The sequence below is a fragment of the Nomascus leucogenys genome, chromosome 17, assembly GCF_006542625.1.
Source record: "Nomascus leucogenys isolate Asia chromosome 17, Asia_NLE_v1, whole genome shotgun sequence".
Lineage (NCBI taxonomy): Eukaryota > Metazoa > Chordata > Mammalia > Primates > Hylobatidae > Nomascus > Nomascus leucogenys.
The window spans coordinates 71,856,544-71,880,696 of record NC_044397.1 but is presented as its reverse complement, the minus strand read 5'-3'; the positions used below and the strand labels follow the sequence as shown (position 1 = coordinate 71,880,696).

The window sequence follows — 24,153 nt, the reverse complement described above, 5'->3', positions numbered from 1 at the left end:
AATGCCCCAGCAGCTCTTTTTACCTTTATGGGGTTCATACTTTTACTTAGTTTTTAGCTTCTAAATTTTATTTACTTTTTTTTTTTTTTGCAGCATATTGATGTACTTAAAAGTACTGCTTTGAACAAACATTTTATACAGTAATTTTAGTCTGAGAATAAGGGTCTTATATGCTGTTCTCCTCCTCTATTTGTCCTCTGCTTATTGTTTGATTTTATTTACATTTGCAAGCAATTAACAAAGAATTCAGCATCAAGTTTTGTCTGCTAAAGTGAAATATTTAACATTTTATATTTAAATTAGATGTTACTTATAAGCATATAAAATGCTATGGTAATGACAGACCATGTTAAATTTGGAATCAGAAAGGAATTTAGGAATTATGTCATTAGGTACCTACACTATGCATAACATTCAGTTGGAGAAACAGTAGGAAGGTTAGAAGACGTAGTGTTGAGTTCTGGCCCTGCTACTTACCAGGTCTGTGTCCTTTAACAAATCATTTGAACTTTCTTGAGCCTGAGGTCTCTCCACAGTAAATGAGGACAATAATTCTTGACCTTCCCAAGTTATAAAATAGTTGGACGTGCTAATAATATATGGACCAGAGTTGTAAATGGCTAATACTGTTAATTCTGAAGTCTTTCATTGGTTCTGTTAATTTCATTGGACTTCTGTGAGAAAAGGTCACCAATGTATTCATAGATTGCTACCGTTGTTCCTCAAACCCTCTTAAAACCTGTCTCAATTCTTTAGCCTTCCTTGTTTAATTTCCCCTTTGTATGACATTGGAGCTCAGTTAACTTTTAGAGCACAGAGCAGAAACCAAGAATTTTGAAAGCTGATTTAGAAATATCTATTGGAATATACAAGGAGTGCTGCGTAGTTACACATGTCCTTCACATTCATATCTGATGCAGCTGAATTCCTATGTTTTAAGGCATAAAATAAAGCCAGTCTTTGATAGAGAATAGTAAAAGCCTATGCAGTATCCAATTAATATTGGGAAGATTTTTAATGGGATCGTATTGCCTACTTGTCAGCAGAGGGAGCCTTTGTCTCACTTTTTGATTCCAGAACTCGCAGTAGTGAGATTTTAAAAAGCCAGAATATTTATGGAAAATGCTTGTTTCCTCACCTAGGCCTGAATAGGAACCAGTTTTTCTTTTGTTCCTGGAAATGAAAAACTTTTTGTGTTTGTTTTCTGAGTTCTTTGTAACAGCTGTTCCCAAGTTCCTTAAAAATGGTTAATGCTGAGTTGTAACAGAGGTTCTCAATTACTATCCTATGTTAAAGTTTTGGATGGTCTTAAGATAATGGATGAAAAAGAGCTAATGTAAGTAAGTTAAAGCTAAAATTTGTTCAGTTAGAGGACTGTACTTAGTGCTGACATTTTTTACTTCCTACTTATTTGTATTAGTATTTTCTTTTAAGAGAATATTGGTGATTATAATCTATTTCTTTAAAAAATTTCCTGACTGGGGCCAGGTGGAGTGGCTCACACCTGTAATCTCAGCACTTTGGGAAGCCGAGGTGGGCAGATCACCTGAGGTCAGGAGGTTCAAGACCAACCTGGCCAACCAACATGATGAAACCCTGTCTCTAATAAAAAATACAAAAATTAGCCAGAAGTGGTGGCACATGGCTGTAGTCCCAGTTACTCAGGAGGCTGAGGCAGGGGAATTGCCTGAACCCAGGAGGTAGAGGTTGCAGTGAGCCAAGATTGTGCCACTGCACTCCAGCCTGGGTGACAGTGCGAGACTCCATCTCAAAAAACAAATAAACAAACAAACATCCTGATGGGCATTTCACAAGGCTGACAACCCTATGATGTTCTCCAGTAGTTTCTGAAATGTTACAGATGAATGAAATTCATGAGCCTGGGAATCACTGCTTTACTGAGTACTTTAGCAAATAAAAATTGACATTTCTGAATTGAACCATTTCCAACTTCTGGCACATTTTTTCCGAACCTTCCTCTGAGACCTTTTCTATCCTTTGGTATGTAAAGAGTGAGACTTAATAACTAAATTATCTGATATCCAAGGTATAAATAAGTGTGGGTGCTGGGGGAAGTTGGTTTGATACTTTTTTTAAAGCATGCTAAATTTTGGTTTAAGATTGCCATACATTCCTACCATGTTCTATGTACTGTACCAGGTAGTTAATACAGGTTCCCTCCTCCCCTCCTTTAGTCTTTCTAGCAACCCGGTGGGGTATAGAGGTTATAATAAGGCTTATTTTCATTTGAAGACACCAACTGAATGAAATTAAACAAAGTACCTAAGTCACATATCTAGGGTGTGTCTGTGAAAGCCGGAATTCAAAACCTTATCATCTTGTGTTTCTGATTCAAAAATCACTGCCCTTTCCACTACTTATTGGTACTATATCTACATTTGATACTCTTTCCATATTTGTTCAATTTGTTGTTTTATGATACACCATCCTGCTTTGGAAACAGGGAACAGTCAGGGAGTATCCTAATTAGTGCCCCTTTTTGGTACTTTGCCTGCTGATAATAATCTCTTGTTTTGTATTGAAAAGAAAAAGACTTTGTACCCAGGCTCTAATAATTACTAGAGCTTTAAGTTTAATCTGAGTATGCTTTTGAAGTCAGAGTTTTATGAAATACTAAGGGATCTCGGGATCATTCTGCTCCTTTGGTGTCCACTTTGGGCTTCCACAATTTATTCTTTGTGGTTGAATGGTTTTTCTCCTAATTTGTATATTTTCCTTGTAGCGTTCTCAGCCATGCTTCCTTTATTTCCTATATTTTTTTTATATTGTCTTTCCAGTAGGCTTTGTCTCTTTATTTTATTTTTTTAAGAGCAGATTTAACCTTAACCTTTCCCCTCTGTTCTTAATAGACCTTAGTCTATCTAGTGTTAGGCATACAATGAGTACTTAGTCTTTTGACTTAGTTCTAACTTTGTAATACCAAGACGGATACTAAACTCTGTAATGATTTTGAATCACAGCCTCTTAAGTGTCACATGCCAAAACTAATTATTTCAGGACTTTCACCATATATTATTTTTACTTTGATGCTGTTCATTCATTCAGTAAATACTTTTGGTTCTAGTAGATATGAGGGACTATCAGGGATGGAGAGGCATGGTGAATAAAACATAATGGCAGTTCTTACAGAGTTTTCATGTGAATATGGTGATACTTTCAAACATTTTGGTCCTCTTGGTGATAATTGACATACTGCTAATCTCGAACTACAGTTTGACATAGTTTCATGTTTTCATGATGGTTCAATTTAGTTAAACACATATTTTTGGAGCACCAACATATAAGAGACTGTGCTCAATGCTATGAGCTAGATAATGAAAAGAAAATAAACTTATCTTTAAGGACTTAAGATATAAGGGCATTTAGGGTAGGGTTATTTTACTTGGAGTATTTGGCTGATGGGGCTGGGTGAGAGGGAGTACTATGTTCATTTAGCAGACATACACTGAGGAGTTCTTTTGGATATCTTGTTTATGAATTTATACTTAATTCTGGAGGTACTGGAGTATCTTGGAAGTTTTTGAGTGGGTTGATAACATGATTGCATTTGTATATTAAGATGAATGTTTTGGTATATTTGTCTGTATGGCTTTTACTTAACATGTGGTATTTTAACTACTTACCTTAGAAGAAACCAAGGAAATTTAAGAGACCAAACAATGGCTAAGTGGCACATTGAAGTCTGTGATAGGAACGGACAGTTGAGGAAATTTAGTGTTGTAACTATCCCTAATTCATTTTGATTTGCCTTTTAAAACCATGTAAGTTTAAATCATGTTGAAACTCAGCTGATAATTTCCCGGCTTTAGTTTTTTTTTTTTTTTTCCACAACATTAATTAATTGGTCACAGTGAGTTCAGTGTAAACGAAAGTTTTTTTCTTGTTTCTTCTTTTGATATGCTAATGATTTAAGATTAAGAGAGTTGATAATACGTAAAAAGGAAATATTTAGGTTTTGAAGTCAGTGCTTTATGGGACTGATATTATTGCAAGTGAGGAATATTTATACAAAATAAAGTATTTAATTTTTTTTGTTTTTTAATATTTTTGGCATTCTCTGGGGTCTTATGATGATTGGCTATTACCTTGAGTAGTTTACCTCACTTTGAAACTGGTTATATTTTTTAAATTTATGCCTCAACATTATACTCATTATTTAATAATTTTTCTTTTGGATAAAGGAGAAGAAAGGAATGATAAAGTACACGGGCTCTTCTGTATGATGTTGTCTGTCTTGTCTTTCTTAGGGAGTCATCCTGTAAGAAAATATCAATATTGGGGTGGGGGAAGGGAGAGAGAGAATATGAATGTGAATATGTGTGTGTGTTGGGGTGAGGGTGTGCAAACAGAGACAGCTCATTCCCCATTCCCAGATTCCGACACACTCTCAATATTCTTCTTTAGAGAGTTCAATAGTTAGCATGTTAAGGAAATTGCTATTTTGAGGAAAGTTAACTTAAAATAGTCAGAAAATCATTTGAACAGCCAACAGTTCCCACAGACCTAAGTTCCAAGAGACTTCTCATATTTTTTAAAGTCTTAAAACCCCCCCATTTTGGGCAAAAAAGATGAATTTCTGAGTGTGTATGTATGTGTGTGTGTGTGCATGCAGTCTTTTTCATGTTAAATTTTATCCATTTTTCTCTGAAAGAATTTTTTCCCTTGATTTTTAAGTTTTTCAGTTTTAAGTTTGGTCTATAAGGAATAGAATAACCCAGTAATATCAATTACTTAACATTTAGTGAATACTTACTAGGTACTAGGCAGTGTGTATTTTAATTATATTTAATCCTTATTGCAGTATCATGTAATATTCTCTTCTTACCATTACTTTACAGTTGAGGAAACTGATAGGGCTCCCAGGGGTCTGGGATAAGGATGCAGCAAACTTGTCCTCAAGTTGTGGCTCTGCCATCAGTACTGATGAACATGTCATCTTCATCACTAGTGTCTCTCTGCACCCAGTCCCTCCCCTCCCAATACCTTCCACACACATCTTTTTAAATCCATATCTCTATGCATGGTGTTCCATCTGCTTTTGCTTCTCTAATTGCTTGGCAGACTCTTTCTCAACCTGCAAGACCCAGTGTTCTGAAGCTTTTAATCATCCTCCAATAGCCTTTTAAATTACTTTAATATATCTCTGTTCTTACATTGTTGTACTATTTAATGAACTCCCATATTCACCCAACTTTCTGAGAGTAGCAACTGTGTCTCTCCTAGCACATTCTAGGTGTACAATGAATGTGCATGGAATTTGTTGAATGAATATGAGTTATGGAAAATGTTATCAAAACCTTCACGATCGTTGCATCTGGCAAAATAATTCACCCAATATTTTGTGGATGCAAGCAATAATATAATGTTTGGGGCCTTCTTTTAAACTCTAAAATTGCATTCATATTGAACCCATCACATATAATGCTAATTTAATCAATGGTTGTAATTTTCTTATATTATGTTACTAACGTTGTTCACAGTTTAGGGGAAAAGATTGTGATAAATAGCTTGACAGAACACCTAGTAATGGTCTTTGTGAGGCAATTAAAATTTGCTATTAAAATTAGACACATTAAAATGTCAAAAGACAAGTTCATAGGAGAAGTTAATATGTAGACTTAAATTTTATTTTCTTGTATCTTAAAGCAATTAGTCTCATGAGGCTATTTACTGGAGTAACACTTGAATTATAGTTGAGAATTTGTGTAAGTTTCCCTGGTACATCATTTAAAATATTAGCTATTTAGCTCAACATATGCATTCTATTTATTCATTTCTTCTGTTTACTTCAGGTTTTAAAATGTATTTATTTATGCCTAAGATTTTAAAGTTAGAATCTAATTGGATATTGCGTTATTATTAGGCACTAATTATCTTTAGAATGTTCAAACAATAACAGAATATGAGGGGGAGAGTAATAAGAAAGAAGCTAGCTATTCTTTCAACTAATTGCCAATTATTAGTTACTGAGCATAGCCAAATAGTAGCGTGTATCTCAAAACTATGATAGTAGTTTTATTTGCATGATGATATGAGTGAAAATTACAAAAATGATATTTAATGGCAAATTTACAATCCAGCAAGCTCTAGATATCCATCTACTATTTGTTTTTAAGGCAGTATCTGTTAGAATCCTACTCTGAATATTTTTATGTCTTTGTTCATAGTGAACATGTATCATTTTTGAGGTAGGTTTGCAATAAAGATTAATGTGTTAGTGTTTCAGTCTTTCTGTAACAATAACAAACTTTTTTTCCCGTGCATGCGTAAAATGAGCAAAATGAGCGGAAGTTCCACAGACTTTTGGACTCTTCTGTTCTTATGTATCAGTCTCTTGATGTTTCCTGTCTGCCTTTTTGACTACCTATACAGCTGTTTTTTGTGTGTTTTCCAGACTTGGAGAAAGACCAAATATTTTTGACAGCTGCATGCTGAACTGCATATATGCTTGGCCATAGGTCACGTTTGCATTTCTTCACTTGTATTTTTACTCAATGTGTAAAAGAAATATGAGCATAGAGAGATTCAAAAAACATGTAGCATGTTGAGTAATGGTAGTTTTCTTTCATGTTTGCCACACCACTTACTCTGCTGTATATATTCCACAGGAGGAGAAAGACAGAGAAATGGAGGATATGGCATTCAGGACTGCCCTCCATGAGGCCCTCGTTGCCATAATAATGAAGGATGGAACATGCTCTGGGTCATGCATGGTAGAAAGAAGTTCTGGGCATGGGGACACACACACACACACACACACACACACACACTCCACTTCATGAATAGATTATAATTTTCATGAATAGATTATAATTTAATAGAGAAGACTTAAATTTAGCAGTCTGATTAACATTTAATTGATTACCAGTTTATGCATCATGTTAAAGCTTTGACTATATGATATTTTAATGCCAGAAAAGGAGACATACTATTTAATAAATGTTCATGACATGAAGCTGTCATAATGGAACTTTTCTGCCTCTACCCCCCATCCCCACAGGCATGAATTTTTTTTTGCCTTTGAAAATGAAAAATAATTGATTTTTAAAATCCTCTCAAATTGATCTTGGTCAGTTCTTTCTCAATTTGTTTCCAGATCTTACAAGTAATATTTCAAATCACAACAGTTGTTTTTCTCTAATTGTGCTCAAAATGACTAGAATAAAATCTGGATTTTAAATTCTGTTGAAATCTCCTAGTTTTTTTTCCGATTTAAACATTATTTTTTCCTGTATGGTTTAAGCATAATTTTTGAGGAGGCATTGTTAAGATATTGTCATCTTTTCAATTTGTGCTTTTATGTTTCGTGCTCTGTTGGTGAAACATGATCCACTGCACTGTGGATCAAGTATAACTGCCTCTGCATCTTTTTCTGTGTTCCTTTTCTGTCCGATAATTTCCCTCTACTTTTACCTTTGACTGCTGTTCACTCTGCCCATCTTTTGCAGTCCAGAGTGCATCATATCTGTCATGAAACCTTTCCGGGAAATTTTATTGTATGAAGTTCTTTGATTTTCTGCAGCGTTTAGTCTGTTTTACACCACTTAGATTTTGTATGTTAATGCATATTATTTTAATAAATGGATATAAATTTTCTCTCCCAGGGTTTCAGTGTGTTATAATGGAGCCAGATGGATTCCTATTTGAATATTTGTTGTCACTTTCTAATTCTTTGACATTAGACAAATTGTTTAAGTTCTGTGGGTTTCAGTCTTCTCGTGTATAAAATGGGACTATTGTCTATTTTTTAGAGTTATTAAAAATTATAACTAATAATGCTGTTTAAATGTTTAACAGAAGGCCAGAAATGTAACAGGTGCTCAGTAAATGGCAGCAGTAGTTAATATTGCTGTTGTTCCATATTTCTTACAGCTCCTGATATAATACTGAGCATGTGGTAAAAACTCTTTGAGTATGGTTCATGGCAAGGTCATTTAAATAGCTTCTGAAATCCCGTTGCTTTTGTGAAGGCTTCCTGTTGGCTCTGTTCTGTCAGAATGACAAAACTTTCATGGCTTTTTCTGGACTGTTCTTTCTATTCCCATTATCTGTAAGAGGAGCCTTTGGTATGTATTCTGAAGTGGTTTCCAAAACAGTGATTTGAAGGATTTATTTATTTATTTTTGAGTAATGTTTTGGATCAATCTCTACATTTTTCTAAACATCAGTAGCCAAGATTGTAATAAATAAAGCATTTTTCACATATTTTGTATGCAGAGTGAAACACATGGAATAAAATCTCAGCCAATCTGAGGTACAGATGAATAAATTATTTTGCCTAGCTTACTTCAGCTCAACAGACATTTATTAATGTATCTCCTATGTGCCAGGCATTTTATAGTTGCTGGATTTACAAAAATGAGTAAGATATGGTTTCTGCCTTTGAGTTAGTCCAGGGCAAATGAGACACACAAAAATAGATCATTTCAATAGATGACGTGTTCTAAGATGGAGGTGGGACGGGGCTCTGTGGGATCTCAGGTGGAGGGTGATTGAAGCAGAAAGAGAAGATTTATGGAAAGATGTGAGTCTTAGCTTGCGATGTCTCTCAGAGGAAAAATGCGCTGATCCACTTGATTCAGGGACAGAGAACTGACTCAAAGTGACTTCAGTATCTACAGGAATGAATTGCCTGCAGAGTTCAGAGGAAGATTTGGCTCCAGGTGAGGCTTGATGCACTGGCTCAAACAGTGTCTACCATGGCTCTCTCTTAACTGTGCTTTTGGAAAAGCCAAATGGCCTCTGTGATTCCATACTGTATGCTCCTCACGCATTACTCACCAGGGAAGAGTAACTTTTCCTCTAGTTCCAGCTCAAATTAGGGATTGCATTTTTCTCTCATTGGCTGTAAATTATCCCTGAACCAATCACTGTGACTACCGGGGTACTAATTGGTTTACATAAGTCAGGGCCTTGCCTCAAGCTTAGAGTGAGGTCAGTCTCACCCAAACCTTATGGCTGAGCATGAGGAGAGGGGAATGGATAACTGGGGGGAAGCTAGCAAATGTTTGCTAGATGAGGGGGAGAAAAGTTAAAGGATCTTTGGAGGAAAGAAAATCATGTAAACAAAAGCAAGGAAGCATGCATCATCAGGACGTGTGTGGGAAACAGCAAGCAGTTAAACATTAATGCAACATGTAATATAAGAGTTAGAAAATAATTATAGAAATAATAATGTGTTTGGGTATTTTCCACTGCTAGGTCTAGTTTCCATACATTATTTTATTTAATTCTCACAAGTTACTGAAGTAGTTACACCACCTTGCAGATAAGGGAACTTGAGTCTAAGCTCACAGCTAATAATTGGTGGAGCTGGACTCAAACCTAGATTATTTGGCTTTAGAGGCAGCCACTTGGACTTTAATAAATTAAGTATTCTCTATGTTGCTAGAGTTTCAGGAAATAGGACCTCTTCTACTATGCTATATTAGGCTGTTCTCGCATTGCTATAAAGAAATACCCATGACTGGTAATTTATAATTGGCTCACGGTTCTGCAGGCTGTACAGGAAGCATGATGCTGGCATCTGCTTGGCTTCTGGGGAGGCCTCAGGAAACTTTCAATCATGGTGGAAGGCAAAGGAGGAGCACACATGTCACATAGAGCAGGAGCAAGAGAGAGAGGGGGAGGTGCTACACACTTTTAAACAACAAGATGTTGTGGTAAATCACTCACTATCATAAGAACAGCACCAAGGGGATGGTGCTAAACCATTCATGAAGGACCACCCTCATGATCCAGTTACCTCCCTCCCTCCAGGCCCCACCTCCAACATTGGAGATTACAATTTGACATGAGATTTGGACAGGGACACAGATCCAAACCATATCATATGCTAACAGGCCAGGTTTTCTCTGGGGCCCAAGCTTTCTTCAGGCCTTACTTCTTCGTCCTATCATGCTAAGGTAGTGGTTCTGAAACTTTAGCATGCACCGTAGTAGTCTCTAGGCTTGTTAAAACCTAGCATTTCTGGGCTCTGTGACCAGAGTTTCTGATATGGTAGGCCTAGATTGGTATCTTAGAATTGGCATTTCTGAGAAGTTCCTAGGTGATGCAAATGGTGCTGGTCTGGGGGCCACATTTTGAAGACCACTTCTTTGAGGTCTTTGGGAGACTGAAGATTTGTGGTTCAACGATACCACATATTGAAATGAACACAAATTTTATTGGTACTTCTGCTTGCAAGTACACATGTTCTGAGCTTATAGTCTTCAATGACACAGATATCAAGAGTATTTATTTTGGTTACCATAATATCCTCCACCGTAGGTCAAGGTCATTGCATAAATATTTCATATCTTAATAGAAAATGTATCGACATTTGTATTTACATACAAAATGTATATATTTAGACTTAATGTTTTTATATTTTTGTTGTGAAAAAGTATATAGAAAAAGTAACATGAACACCCATATTTCTACCACATCAACAGTTGTAAATATGTATGTATTTATACACATTTTTTTGATGAACCATTTGAAAGTGAGTTACACATCTTGCACCACTTTACCATAAATACGTCAGCACACATCTCCCAATGAGAATATTCTCTTACATTTCACAATGCCATGATCACTTAAGAAAATTAGCAATAATTCCTTAATGTTATCTAACATGCAGTCATATTCAAATTCCCCCAGTTGTCCCAATATCTTTCCTATACCTGTTATTTTTGGTACCAGGGTTCAGTTAAGTGAAACTAAATTTTAAGAGACAGCAATGCTGGATGGATCTTTAGGCTCAGATTAGGTTCTGTGTTATTTAAGATCCAGGTTTGGTTGCTTTAACAAAGACTCGACTTAATGATGCCTTAAATAAGAAAGATATTTGGCCGGGCGTGGTGGCTTAATGCCTGTAATTCCAGGACTTTGGGAGGCTGAGGTGAGCGGATCACCTGAGGGCAGAAGTTCATGACCAGCCTGGCCAACATGGTGAAACCTCATCTTTACTAAAAATACAAAAATCAGCCAGGGGTGGTGGCGCACTTGTAATCTCAATTACTCGGGAGGCTGAGGTTGCAGTGAGCCAAGATTGTGTCACTGCACTCCAGCCTGGGTGAGGGAGTGAGACTCCATCTCAAAACAAAACAAAACCAAACAAAATGATGTTTATTTCTGTCATGTTTAACCATCTGGAGATAAAGTAGTCTAGGGCTGATAGAGAGGCTCTGCTGTCCACAATATGTGACTTCCATCTCTGAGGCCAAGAAAACTGCTCCAGTCTTACCATGATGCTATAAAGAGGGGAGGGAAGTGTATAGTTTGTCCATGTAAGGGCGTGTCTGCAAGTTGTATGTATAACCTCTGCTCCTAGCTTGTTGAGAAGAACATAATAATATGATGCGTCTGTAAATAGAGGACTGCAAGTGGAAGCTTTATTTTGGATGGCCATGTGTCTAGTGATAATTCATGATTCTACTACTAAAGAAATAATGGCTGTTGGGGGCAGCAGTTAGCATCTCTGCCAAAAGTTCTTGTTTGCAAAAAAAGAGCTATACCAAACTATATTAAATCCACTTAACAATGACATTTCTCTTTTTGAGATATATAGGGCTCATAATTGCTCCTATGCTAACTGAGCCCAGACAGATGTTCTTTTTTGAATTATTTGATATGTGTTATATAGATGTTCTCTTTTATTTTTGTTAGGGCATTAGCTGTCATTGCTCACAGCTGACAGTGTCTTCACCCCCTTTCTAATTTACCACTTTCTTTTTTTCTGGGCTAGGGAAGCAGGTAATAATAACCCTCTTAATAATGCTATAATTTATTCTGTGTCTTATGTGTGCTATACTGTGTTAGGGACTTTGACATCTTTCCTCTAACTTTGGAACTCTTTTTTTCAGCATTATTGAGATATGATTGATAAATAAAAATTGTGTATATTCAAGGTGTACAGTGTGATATTCTGATATACATATACATTGTTTAATTATTACCAGAATCAAGCTAATTAATGTATGGATAACTTCTCATAATTATCTTGTTTTTTGTGATGAGAACAAAGATTACTCTATTAGCAAATTTCAAGTGTCCATTATTATTCACTGTAATCACTGTGCTGTGCATTAGGTCTCCAGAACGTATTCATATTATAACTGCAAATGTATATCATTTGACCAATATTCCCTCGTTTTCCCCATCCCTGACCCCTGGTAAGCCACCCTGCTACTCTCTCTTTCTATGAATTTGAGTTTTAAAAAATATTCCACATATGCGTGAGATCATGTAGTGTTTGTCTTTTGTTGTCTGGCTTATTTCATTTAGCGTGATGTTCTTTAGGTTTGTCCATGCTGTTGTAAGTGGCAGGATTTCTTTCTTTTTTTCCATGTGAGGTGATATCTCATTGTGGTTTTGATTTACATTTCCCTGATAATTAGTGCTGTTGAGCACCTTTTCATATACCTGTTGGCGATTTGGATGTCTTATTTGGAAAAATGTCTATTCTAGTCCTTTGCCCATTTTTGAATTGGTTTATTTGTTTTTTGTTATTGAGTTGTGTGAGCTTCTTATATATTTTAGAGACTAATTGCTTATCAGATATATGGTTTGCAAATATTTTCTCCCATTATGTGTTTTTTTGTTGATTGTTTTCTTTGCTGTGCAGAAAATTTTTAGTTTGATGTAGTCCTCCCCTCTATTTTTTGTTTTGTTGCTTGTGCTTTTGGTGTCCTATCCAAAAAATCATTGCCAAGACCAATGCCATGAAGCTTTTCACCATATGTTTACCTTCTGGAAGTTTTACAGCTTCAGATCTTAGGTTTAAATCTTTAATCTACTTTGAGTGGATTTTGGTTGTATAGTGTAGGATAAGGATCCTTTTTTTTTTTTTGCATGTGGATATCCAGTTTTCCCAGTACCACTTATTGAAGAGACTGTTCTTTCACCATTGTGTATTCTTGGCGCCTTTGCTGAAGATTAGCTGATAACCTTGGAGCTCTTATACAAATATACTCATTTTACAAATGAGAAGGCTGAAGCTACAGGAATATCAGTAACTTGTTTATAAAAACGACAATTGTTAGAACCATAATTAAAATAAGAATTGATGCCCTTAGTGGGACCTGGGAATCCTACCTTTGAAAATTTGCATGATTTTTATTACAAAGACCTTGCAGCATTTATTTCGACTACTTAGAGGCATTTTTATACTTATTCATTTTTGCTGATTGCAGACAGGTAGGTTTGCCAAATAGCTAGATGAGATTCTTTTTGTCTGATTGTGTCTCTGTGAATACATTGTACAGCATGCATACACATACAACATGCATATAAACTCACATCTTTTTTGGAAACTTTTAGTAGCATAGTGGATAAGGATAACATTAAAAAACAAAGCTTAGGCTGGGTGTGGTGGCTCATGCCTGTAGTCCCAGCACTTTGGGAGGCCAAGGTGGGCGGATCCTGAGGTCAAGAGATCAAGACCATCTTGGCCAACATGGTTGAAACCCTGTCTCTACTAAAAATACAAAAATTAGCTGGGCATGGTGGTGCCTGTAGTTTCAGCTACTTGGGAGGCTGAGGGAGGAGAATCGCTTGAACCCAGGAGGTGGAGGTTGCGGTGAGCTGAGATCGTGCCACTGCACTTCAGCCTGGCAACAGAATGAGACTCTGTCTCAAAAAATAAAATAAAATAAAAATAACAACAACAAAAACAAAGCTTAAAACGGTAACTGTAAAGCCTACCATACGTTATAAAAGAATCTGAGTATTGAGAGAATACTTTTCAAACGGCACTAATATAAACAATTTTTATCTCGCTAAAGAGATTCCTGAATGGTTCTGATGTATGTTTAGTGAACATTCATTCGCAGACAATACTCATCCTAGAACATCTTTCAGGCTATTTAAGGTTGATAAATCTATTGTATCAGTTGAGGTGGGTTAGAGTATAATACAGTAATAAGCACTCCAAAACTCAGTTTGTTCTCTCTTTTCTTTTTTTTTAGCCTCTTTTGTTGATACATTTTCTTTTTAAAAGTTGCTTAGCTGTGTGATTGTCCTTAGTCAGATACAAGAAGAGTATCATCTATTTCTATGCAATTTGATTTCTTTTTGAGCACTCTTTAAAATCTAAGTGTACTATTTAAGATTGTCACTGATATTCAAGGTAATACAGAATAGTTGCTATAATACTTACTGCATATGGTGTATGAGCTAGAGATGACAAGGTACAAGATTGGTCTTTTATTTGTTCCCTTAATGAGTAGCTTAATTTTCCTCTAACATAATTTTTCCCTATGTAATATCTTATAGGATACACTAATCACACTAGCAGGACATGAAAGGCTATAGCCACTGGATCTTTCTCAGATTAGGGATACTAAACTGTGTCATAGAAATCATCATCATTACCATCATCTCAGTAAATTTTAAGAATTGTGAATATTGTACTTAATACTTATAGACTAATAGTAGAAGACACCTCAGAATTAGTTTATAGTTGAGGGCAATCAGGGATTAGTATTTTTCACTATTAGTAATTTTCACACCGAATGCTGCTTAATGCTATGATTTATGTAAAATTGGTGCCTAAGACATACATGTTGTAGATAGTGATTAATAAAAATATTATATTTATAAAAAGAATAGGTTGTCTAATTTTCTCTAATTCTTCTTTAGGTCGAGATTTAATTTGCATCCAGTCTATGGATGGGATGCTGATGGTATTTGAGCAGGAGAGCTATGCTTTTGGAAGATTTCTCCCTGGCTTTCTTCTGCCTGGTCCTCTTGCCTACAGTTCCCGTACAGATTCCTTCCTTACTGTCTCTTCCTGCCGACAAGTGGAAAGTTATAAGTAAGTTTGGATGTTAAGTCTTTGGAATCATGATTTTTTGGTGTGTTTGTTGCTGACTAATTTTTGTCCACAAAGAGTTTCAATATCACAAATGGAAAAGAGATTGGTTTCTTTGAAAATATGTGATTGTGGTGACTTAGACTATATCATTTACTATTGTAAAATATTTGAAAGGCAATATAGTGCAGTGGTTTGGGAGGCAGACCTGGATTGGAATCCTGATTTTACCACTCCAGATGTTTGATGGTCCTTATCCTGGCTCTAAAGGAGGTAATATTGCTCATTTTGACAAGTTTGTTATAAGGATTAAATGTATGTCAAGTTACCAACCTGTAGAAAATGCTCAATAATTATTGTGATTGTTCCTTGATATAATAAATAATTAAATACGATGTTGAGTGAAAAAAGCCAAATTGAAGATTTAGCTGTGGAATTCTTTTATAACAAAAAGGAACATGTGTGATATAGGAAAAATACTGGCATGAACTGTTAATATGAATGTTAATACTTTTTTAAAAGAACAATTGATAGTACAAGTGAAGTATGAAAATGACCCTAGGCAAATAGTTTATACTTATTTGCTAGAAATTCTTATTGGTCTTGGTAAATTGTGTATGAGAGAGACCGTTTTCTTCTCCACCAGCTAGATTTAAATAAAAGTCAAGGTTTTGAGTTTTTGGAGAGTATGTTTTTTATTGGTAGAGAGAATGGGGAAAAGAGTAGAAATTCATGCTGGGAAAAGAAATAGCCTTGGAGGTTTTCAGTGTCTTTAGTAACTTTATTGTGTTGTCTTACTGGTGGCAACATCTGGAAGTTTAAACATCTAAGCAACACATCATCATAGCTTTTCAACATTATTTTTGGCCACATCATTTTTCCCAAGTTGGGAAGAAGATATAAATTCATCAGGCAACAGATGTAAATTTTTGTCTTCAAGTTTCAGTGTTGTGTATATAACAAGTTAATGCAGTTTTCTCTTCATAAGTAGCCATTTGCTTTTTGTAAATGACTGTCAAGGCATCTAGGGTTAAAACTCTGAAAATAAGTGAATGTTTGTGAGTAAGCAGAATTTAACCGATTTAGGAAGTGTATCATCATGTAATATTCCTTCTGTAATTCTTATGGCTCTTATCCAAAGGAGATGATTGAATGGTGGCATTGCTACTGGTAATAAATAAAATATTTATTTTGAGAGGTTGGGAAAAATATCTGTATAGTTTACTCAAGCCTGCCAAACTTGAGCAATATTAGGAGATCTGCTTTTTCGCTTTCCACCCAGCTCTGTGCCTCACCTCCTGCCAAGTAGTGCTATGCTACAGCCACAGTACAAATATTTAAACACCCAGTTATTACTCTTTGAAATATGTGCATAGGAATTAATTTGATAATAACTCTAGGAGTGATTGGATAGAGAAGTAATGTGTAGATTTCCTTAATGTGTGAGTTGAATCTAACAGAAGCGCACATTGTTTTAACTGTGGTAATTCTCCAGCATACCAATCTATTAAATTCATCTTTATCTTAGACTAAAAAATGTACACGTTATCCATTATGTGGATCATTTATAATGGTAAAAATGCATGAGATATGAGATTATGGTGAAATGATGACAATCAAGAAGGTTTACAACATTAAGTAGTATGTTGTACTTATATATGCTTTCAACTTTATTAGATTATATTAAATGATAATCACTACTGCATTTTTGGATTTTGGAGAAAGTGTGAAAACTATGTTCTTTTGAGGCTTTATTAAATCTGTCTATATTCAGTTAATAGAATATAATCAGTTAATAGAATAGGCTTTTAACACATAACTCATTTTCATTTTTGATATTGATACCTTTAGTTTCTTTAAACCCTGCTTAATTATGTTTAAATAAAAACCAGTGAAGGCTAGGGGTCTCAAACTTCAGCGTACATAGGAGTCACCTGGACAGCCTGTTATAAAATGCACTTTTACAGATGCTAGTCCCCAATCCCCTAGATTTCTTTTAATAGGTTTGGGGATAAGACCCAGAACTCATCATTGTAAATTTTTACTCCAGGTGAATCTAATTCAGGGGCACACTTTGAGCACCATTTTTCTTTTGAAGTAAGAGAATTGTTTGCCCTGAAAATTTTTTTTTTTAATAGAGATGGGGTCTCACTGTATTGCCCAGACTGGTCTTGAACTCTTGGGCTTAAGTGATCCTTCTGCCTTGGCCTCCCAAAGTGCTGGGATTACTGGCATGAGCCACCACTCCCGGCCTGTTTGCCCTTTACTGGGGGTAAAGTTAAGGGCTTTGGTACCACTGTTCTCTGGGCCATGTATGTCCAAACTTTGATCATCTTTTATTCTCTTTTCTTATACTTTGCCTTGCAGAATTATTTAGTCAGTAATCCCTGCCCTTAATACTTTCTGTTATTCAGCCTTTCCTTCCCATTCCCATTAGTTCAGGCCTGTATTTTTTCACTTGGATTTCTGTTTTTTTTTTTTTTCTCTCTAAACTTTGAAGGTTTCTTCTCATATCTTTTCTTTTAAAACACCTCTTTAAGCCAGAATAATTTTTATTTCTGACTAAAACACCTAGACTTTTTTTTTTTTTGAGACTGAGTCTCGCTCTGTTGCCCAGGCTGGAGAGCAGTGGCGCGATTTTGGCTCACTGCAACCTCTGTCTGCTGGGTTCAAGCAATTGTCCTGCCTCAGCCTCCCAAGTAGCTAGGACTACAGGCGCATGCTGCCACGCCCAGCTAATTATTTTTGTATTTTAGTAGAGACAGGGTTTCATTGTGTTGCCCAGGCTGGTCACAAACTCCTGAGCTCAGGCAATCCGCCCGCCTCAACCTCCCAAAGTGCTGGGATTACAGGTGTGAGCCACCACACCCGGCCTAGATTTTTTAATATTAACATTCAGTGCTTTTTATAATCCAGTCCCATTTTACCTCTATGATGTGGACTTTTGGACTTGGAAGTGACTTTTGAAGTTAACTGGTTCAACTGTCTTCCTTTTTTCATCTCCTAGATATATTACTGCCTAAAACACTGATTTTTGGCTAATGTCATGTATTGCCTTCTTGTACTGACATTTTCCAGAGTATCTTGCATTATCAGGTTCTTGAGAGAAGAATCTGTGTTAAACATCTCTTCACTGACTGAATAATTCAGTTTGTTTATTCACTCATTCATTCAGCAAATACTTTTCAACAGGCTTGTGTGCCATACACTGTGCAAAGTACTGGAAATGTAGTCAGATAGACGTGCCTCTTATCCTCAAATAGTATTCAAGGAGGCAGGAAGTCAGTCAGCTACTTCAGTCCATTTGCCATACAGGCTATAGCAGAGCTTTGCACAGGATGCTGAGGAGGCCTCGAGGTGAGACCTCTAAAAGTTGAGTGTAGGGAGGCTCCCTAAAAGAGTATACCTGCCATGCGTGTTATTTCTCTCCTTTTGTCTGCTATACCCCTTCTCCAGCAACCCCTCAATTGCTCCTAATACATTGCTAAGTAAATAATCAGCCTTAAATAAATATTTAAAAGTGTTTTTGTTGAATTTAATTGACTATTTTAAAAAGAAGTATTCTTCTCTAATCTTTGGCTCTGACGAAATGGAAATATTTGTAGTCTCCATATATGTTAAGGGCTTTTCTCTCTCTCCTTTTTTTTTTTTCCACATACTATCTCCTATGTCTGAAGTGCTCTTCCTTCTTTCTCTGCACATGGAAATTATGTCTAGAAGCCTCCTTGCTCCCCTTCAGTTCTTCCCTGACCTAGACGTAACCAACATCTCCTTTTTCTCAATTTACATAGTAGTTTTACAGTGCTTCCCTTAGGTATTACTTATGCTTTCACTGATAGTAAACACTTATTTGTTTTTCTCTTTGACTAAGCTCAGTGCTCCTCGATGGCAGGAATTCTGTATCCCCTGAAGTGCCCAGCACTGTACCTTGGTGAAAGTGGGTGTTCAATGAGAACTGACAAAAGAGTGAAAAGTGTATAAAGAAAGCTTCTGTTTTGTTACTGGCATCTTTCAATGAAAAGGATTCTCCCTGGCATAGTCAAGAATGTTTTAGCTATAGTTGAAATCAACATCATAATGCTCTGTATCTCGAGCTTCCATTTCTAGTAAAGTTCTCTGGGTTACATGTCAAGGTTCCAAAACTTCCTGCCACTTGTTGAGGTGACAGTTATGTTTCTTTTGAAAATAAATGATTTTGGAGGGTTTACTTTTGTGCTCTGTGACGCCTCAGTCTATATTTTAGTTACTTGCTGCTGTTTTTACAATGCAATATGGAAGAGTATTAAATTATGTGGTTGAGTTTGTTATTGGTGCACTACAGGACCTGTTAAGCATTTGTGGTTAGTGAGTCAAAAAGCACCACCGTTTACCTGCACTTGCTGTAGTTGTGATTAGTGCCTTTCTGTTCTGAGATACATGTATGGCACTCTTTCATAAGCTCTTGTTACATTGGCCCTGATTATTCTTTCAGCAATCTCAACAAGGGAACTTTTTTGTGTAGCTTATGTTACTGAACACTTGAGTGATAAGAAAAAAGATCCAAATATTTTATTTCAGAATTTCCAAATCTGCTTGGAATTGTTTGGTTTTGGAAATAGATTTTTATGTACTTTATTGGTCACAGTTAAGAGGAGTTAAGGAAGAACCATAAAATAGATGCTCTTGTAAGTTTGTCATTATCTAATTTTACTGTCAAGTTTAAGTAATAAAATACTCTTCTAAGTTGTCTTTTAGGAAGAGAAATGGTTTGGATTTGGAAATCAGTAGTCAATTTTGGCTGTGCCTCTGCCTGCTGTTTTAATGTTAATAAGGCCGCTTTAGGGGCTCACTTATTTCTTAGATAAAATAATGACCATAGTTATATAAGAAGCTTCAAACAGCTCAAAGAGTTTTGGACCTTTGTAACAATCTCGTGAATATCTATATTATCCGCTGGCAGGTTGGTTTCTGTGGGAAAGGAACCACCTATGTAACTAATTGCCTAGGGTTAGATCCATAGCAGGACAAGCTCTGGGATGATGTTCTAGTCACCAGTGCATACTATTTCTGTTGCTATGAATTGGGAATAGGAAAACAATCCTATTTGGAGTTCAGAACCTGAGGTCTAATTATTTTGCACTTTTAGAGACTTTGGGATTTTGAAGGTCAATCTCAGATGGTATAGAGAGATTGGGTGCAGCTGACCGTGGGATTTTGTAGCATGGTTTTACAAGGCTGAGATCTCTCCCTCTTACTTCATGCACCCCATGACTCATTCCTCCCTGTCATGCATCTCTCCTAAACTCCTGTCATGGCCTTTCATGTCTCTTACTGCTGCATGCCTTTGCATTTGTTATTTGATTTACCATAGTGCCTTCTCCTTCTTTACCAGCGTGATAGAATTTTCATTCATCCTTTAAAACCTAGCTTTCTCTTCTTGAACCTATACCAAGAGCGTATCTTTTCTCCCCCAATTACTTGTTACTATTGGTACTATGTACCGTGTTCTATTGGTAATACATGCATACCTTCTGTTAATTAGCACAGGATACTCTGAGTTATACTTCGCTGTCTGTATATGAATCTCTACAACTAGTGTGGGAGCTCCTTATGAGGATAGATTATGTAGTAGTTTTTCCATTGTTAATGTTTGTATTAGATCCCTACTATATGTTTATAAAATGAATGAAATTTATGTATATTATGTTTTCATATTAATGATAAGATCTATTTTTTATAAGCTATTGCTAAGTTTGTCGTCAGCTTCTATGTCTTGCAAAATCTTAAATCATAGTCATTCTGCATTCAATTGAAGTTACAGGTTTTTTATAAGTGAATTATTCTTGATTGAGATAGGATGTTTTCAGAGTTGGTACAAGACATTTGAAGACCATTGTACATTTCAGTGCTCATTTAGATATGCCACATTCCCTTCATTCAGGTCTCTGATGTTTACACTCTCAGATATCTGTCTCTTAGAAAATGTGAGTTTTGATTCAATAGGAGGGAAAGACATCTGTGAGTCTGTAGTTGCTTTACGTACAGTAGGATTATTCTTCTAAAAGTATGCCATTAATTAATGAGAAATATAGAAATTTCAACTTTATTAGATAAATTAATCATTTCTAGATTGAATAATATTTATAAATTGTTTTTAAGAATAATTTGAGCTAAATGCCACTATTGAAATAGAAGCTGTAAAATACTTATAGATCATAATGTCGATTACTGAGAACTCGCTACCTACCAGCTACAAACTACTATGTGATTGATCTCTATATAAATTTGTCTCTTTGTCAACCCATCAATCAATAATTGTATACCTACTATATACCAAATACTAGGCACTTTATAATTTATTGTTTAATCCTTTTAACAATGATTGTGTTAGAGATTATTATTTCTGTTCTGTGGATGAGGAAGCCAGACACAGAGTGATTATTTGCCAAAAATGTACTTACCTAGTTAAGTGGCTAAACTGGGGTTAAACTGAATTCTTTTTGGTTCCATAGATTATGTATTGATAATTTCTACTCCATCTGACTGCTTTGCATATTTACATTTTTTTCTGTCTATTTGGTGTTTAGGTGCTAGATCTTTCTTGAGCATTGTTATTTCTCTCATAAAATTCTAATGGAAGTGCTTTAATAGTTGGTAGAGCTGTTTTCCCAATACTGAATAATGGACATATGGTTCTAATTTCTTTATCATGATATTTTACACAGTTTCATGTCACAATATCACTCAATAAGAATTCAATCTTAAACTTTAGAGTTTTTAAAAACAAGGAAAAAGTGCTTTATAAAGTTTATAGATTATTGTGTACTTTTAAAGTTTAAAGTAATTTATAATTTTTAATTATAAATTCATTTACAATTTTTTTTATTTCTTTCATACAGGTACCAGGTACTTGCTTTTGCAACAGATGCAGATAAAAGGCAGGAGACTGAACAGCAAAAACTTGGTTCTGGAAAAAGACTAGTTGTAAGGCCTTTTTTTAATATATAAAAATTTCAATAACGCTGTATCTAATCACATATGTTTGTTAATAATAACTCATGGGAAGAAAATGTAAAAAAAATATGTCAGCCATTCTCTTTCTTATATTATGATTATATTAATGACCTAAGAATTGAGTTGGTTGTTGTTGAGCAATGGAAACACATGCCTGGTCATGGTCTTAATATAACAGATTGTAGAGTTGTACCACTAGAACCATGGATATCCAGATGGAGTCACTTTTAACAAATAAAAATAGAAACATTAAAAAAATCTCTCCTTAATAGGCACAATTTTGTAGATTATATTCTACTGTTTGAAGTGTCTTTTTTCTCTAGCTGCTTTCCAGATTTTCTCTTATCACTTGTTTGGAGCAATGGGATTATAATGTGTACTTTTCTTTCTCTTTTTTTTTGAGCTTAAGATTTGTTAAGCTTCTTGCATCTACGAATATTTAGTTTGCATAAAATTTAGAAATGTTTTGGCCATTAATTCTTTAAATATTTTGCAACTAATAGGCATGCGACCAAATATATAAGTAAAAGATAAAAATTCACAGCTCACAAAGAGAATTAGCTCAAAGACAAAGGTGAAGTTTGATAATTTGAAAAGTAGTTTGAAGAAAAATTGTAAATGATGAATTCTCCATTTAATGTAAATTGGGGAATAGATGGTGATTATGAACTCTTCCTTATCTTGAGAACTTCCATAGACAGCAAGGCAAAAAATAGAAGGAACTAAAATTATGGTGGAAACAGTGAAATAAATCTGAGGATACACATGAAGGAAGCTACATGGAGAAATAATGTAGAATTTAGAATACTAACATAATAATATTGGAGAAGACTATGCAGAATTTTCTGTATTAGGATACAGAAGTTCAGGAGATGGTAGAACAGAAGGGTAACTTGGAAAGAGTCAAGAATCAGATGAAGATATATTTTTTTCATTGGTAGTAAAAAGTAAAAGAGCACAATGAATAAAAATATGATATAGTTTTGCACAGAATTTAGAAGCACCATAGTAATAACAGTTAAAGCACAGATTGAAGTCAAACAGGTCTTGAGAGCTTTACTTTTTTTTTGAGCAAGTTTGTTAGCCTTACTAAATCTCAGTTTCCTCATTTGCAAAGTGATGATAATATCTATTTTAAAATGTTGTTATTAGGCTGGGCGCGGTGGCTCATGCCTGTAATCCCAGCACTTTGGCAGGCTGAGGCAGGTGAATCATCCGAGGTCAGGAGTTCGAGAGCAGCCTGGCCAACATGGAGAAACCCCATCTCCACTAAAATACAAAATTAGCCGGGCATGGTGGCCCATGCCTATAGTTCTAGCTGCTTGGGAGGCTGAGGCAGGAGAATCGCTTGAACCTGGGGGGCAGAGATTGCAGTAAGCTGAGATCGTGCCACTCTACTCTAGCCTGGGTGACAGAGCAAGACTCCGTCTCAAAATAAAAAAAGTTGTTATAAGATAAATTATGTATTTTACATATAAATACATGTATTGTATATAATAAATATATAAAGCACATAGCAAAATGTCTGGATGAACTTACCGATAATGGTAATTAAATTGTCCTTTGACCTCCTCAATAGTGGTGTTCTTCCATTTGTTTCTTATAGTCTGCACTTCAGCCATATAGGGCCTCTCATTGTTCCAAATATTCCATGGCTCTTCTTCATTCTAGGCATATGGTTTTTCTTCTGTCCGGAGTAGCCTTTCCTTATCATTTGCAGTTTTTATTGATTACGCCATGCCTCACACCGAGGATGTATTCTGAAGGCAATTGCAGTTGAGTGGTTTTTCCTTTCGATTAGTGAATAGAGTAAGAAATAGCAGTAAAGCTTCATTTTTTTTACATGATAGTCACTTTGCAGGAGTGTGATACCATGGAGCAATATCAAATCTATTGCAGAAGAAACAGAACTTATCCAATGGAATGATTTTAGTAAGAGTTGTGGGAAGACATTTAATAGCTTCCTGTGTTACTCACAGCTACCTTTTTATTGATTGATTTCTATTTAAGTCTTTTGTGTTCAGAAAAATAATTTGTATGATTTGAATTCTCTTAGATTCATTGAGATTTGTCTTATGGCCTAGAATATGATCTATCTTGGTAAATGTTCAGTGTGCACCTGAAAAGAATGTGTATTTTTTTTGTTGTTAGAGTGTTTCATACATGTCAATTAGATTATGTTGGATGATAGTGTTGTTCAACTCTTCTGTATCCTTATTAGTTTTTTTACTAGTTATCATTAGTTATTGAGAGAGGGGTATTGAAATCTTTGACTGTAATTGTGGATTTTTTTTGTATCTCCTTGGAAATATATCTATCTATATCTATGTTTATTTATTTTTTAT

At 35.4% G+C, this 24,153-nt stretch overlaps 1 protein-coding gene across 3 annotated transcripts in view; it reads left to right on the top strand.

Moving 5' to 3' along the window:
• Nucleotides 1–24,153, top strand: part of BBS9 (Bardet-Biedl syndrome 9) — a 478,120-nt gene that overhangs the window by 117,638 nt on the left and 336,329 nt on the right. For all 3 annotated transcript variants that reach the window (XM_003279188.3, XM_003279191.3, XM_030796212.1), the window contains 2 exons: nt 14,644–14,818; nt 21,694–21,778. In XM_003279188.3, the coding sequence (XP_003279236.1) occupies nt 14,644–14,818; nt 21,694–21,778 (260 nt within the window). The remainder of the gene's footprint in view (nt 1–14,643; nt 14,819–21,693; nt 21,779–24,153) is intronic.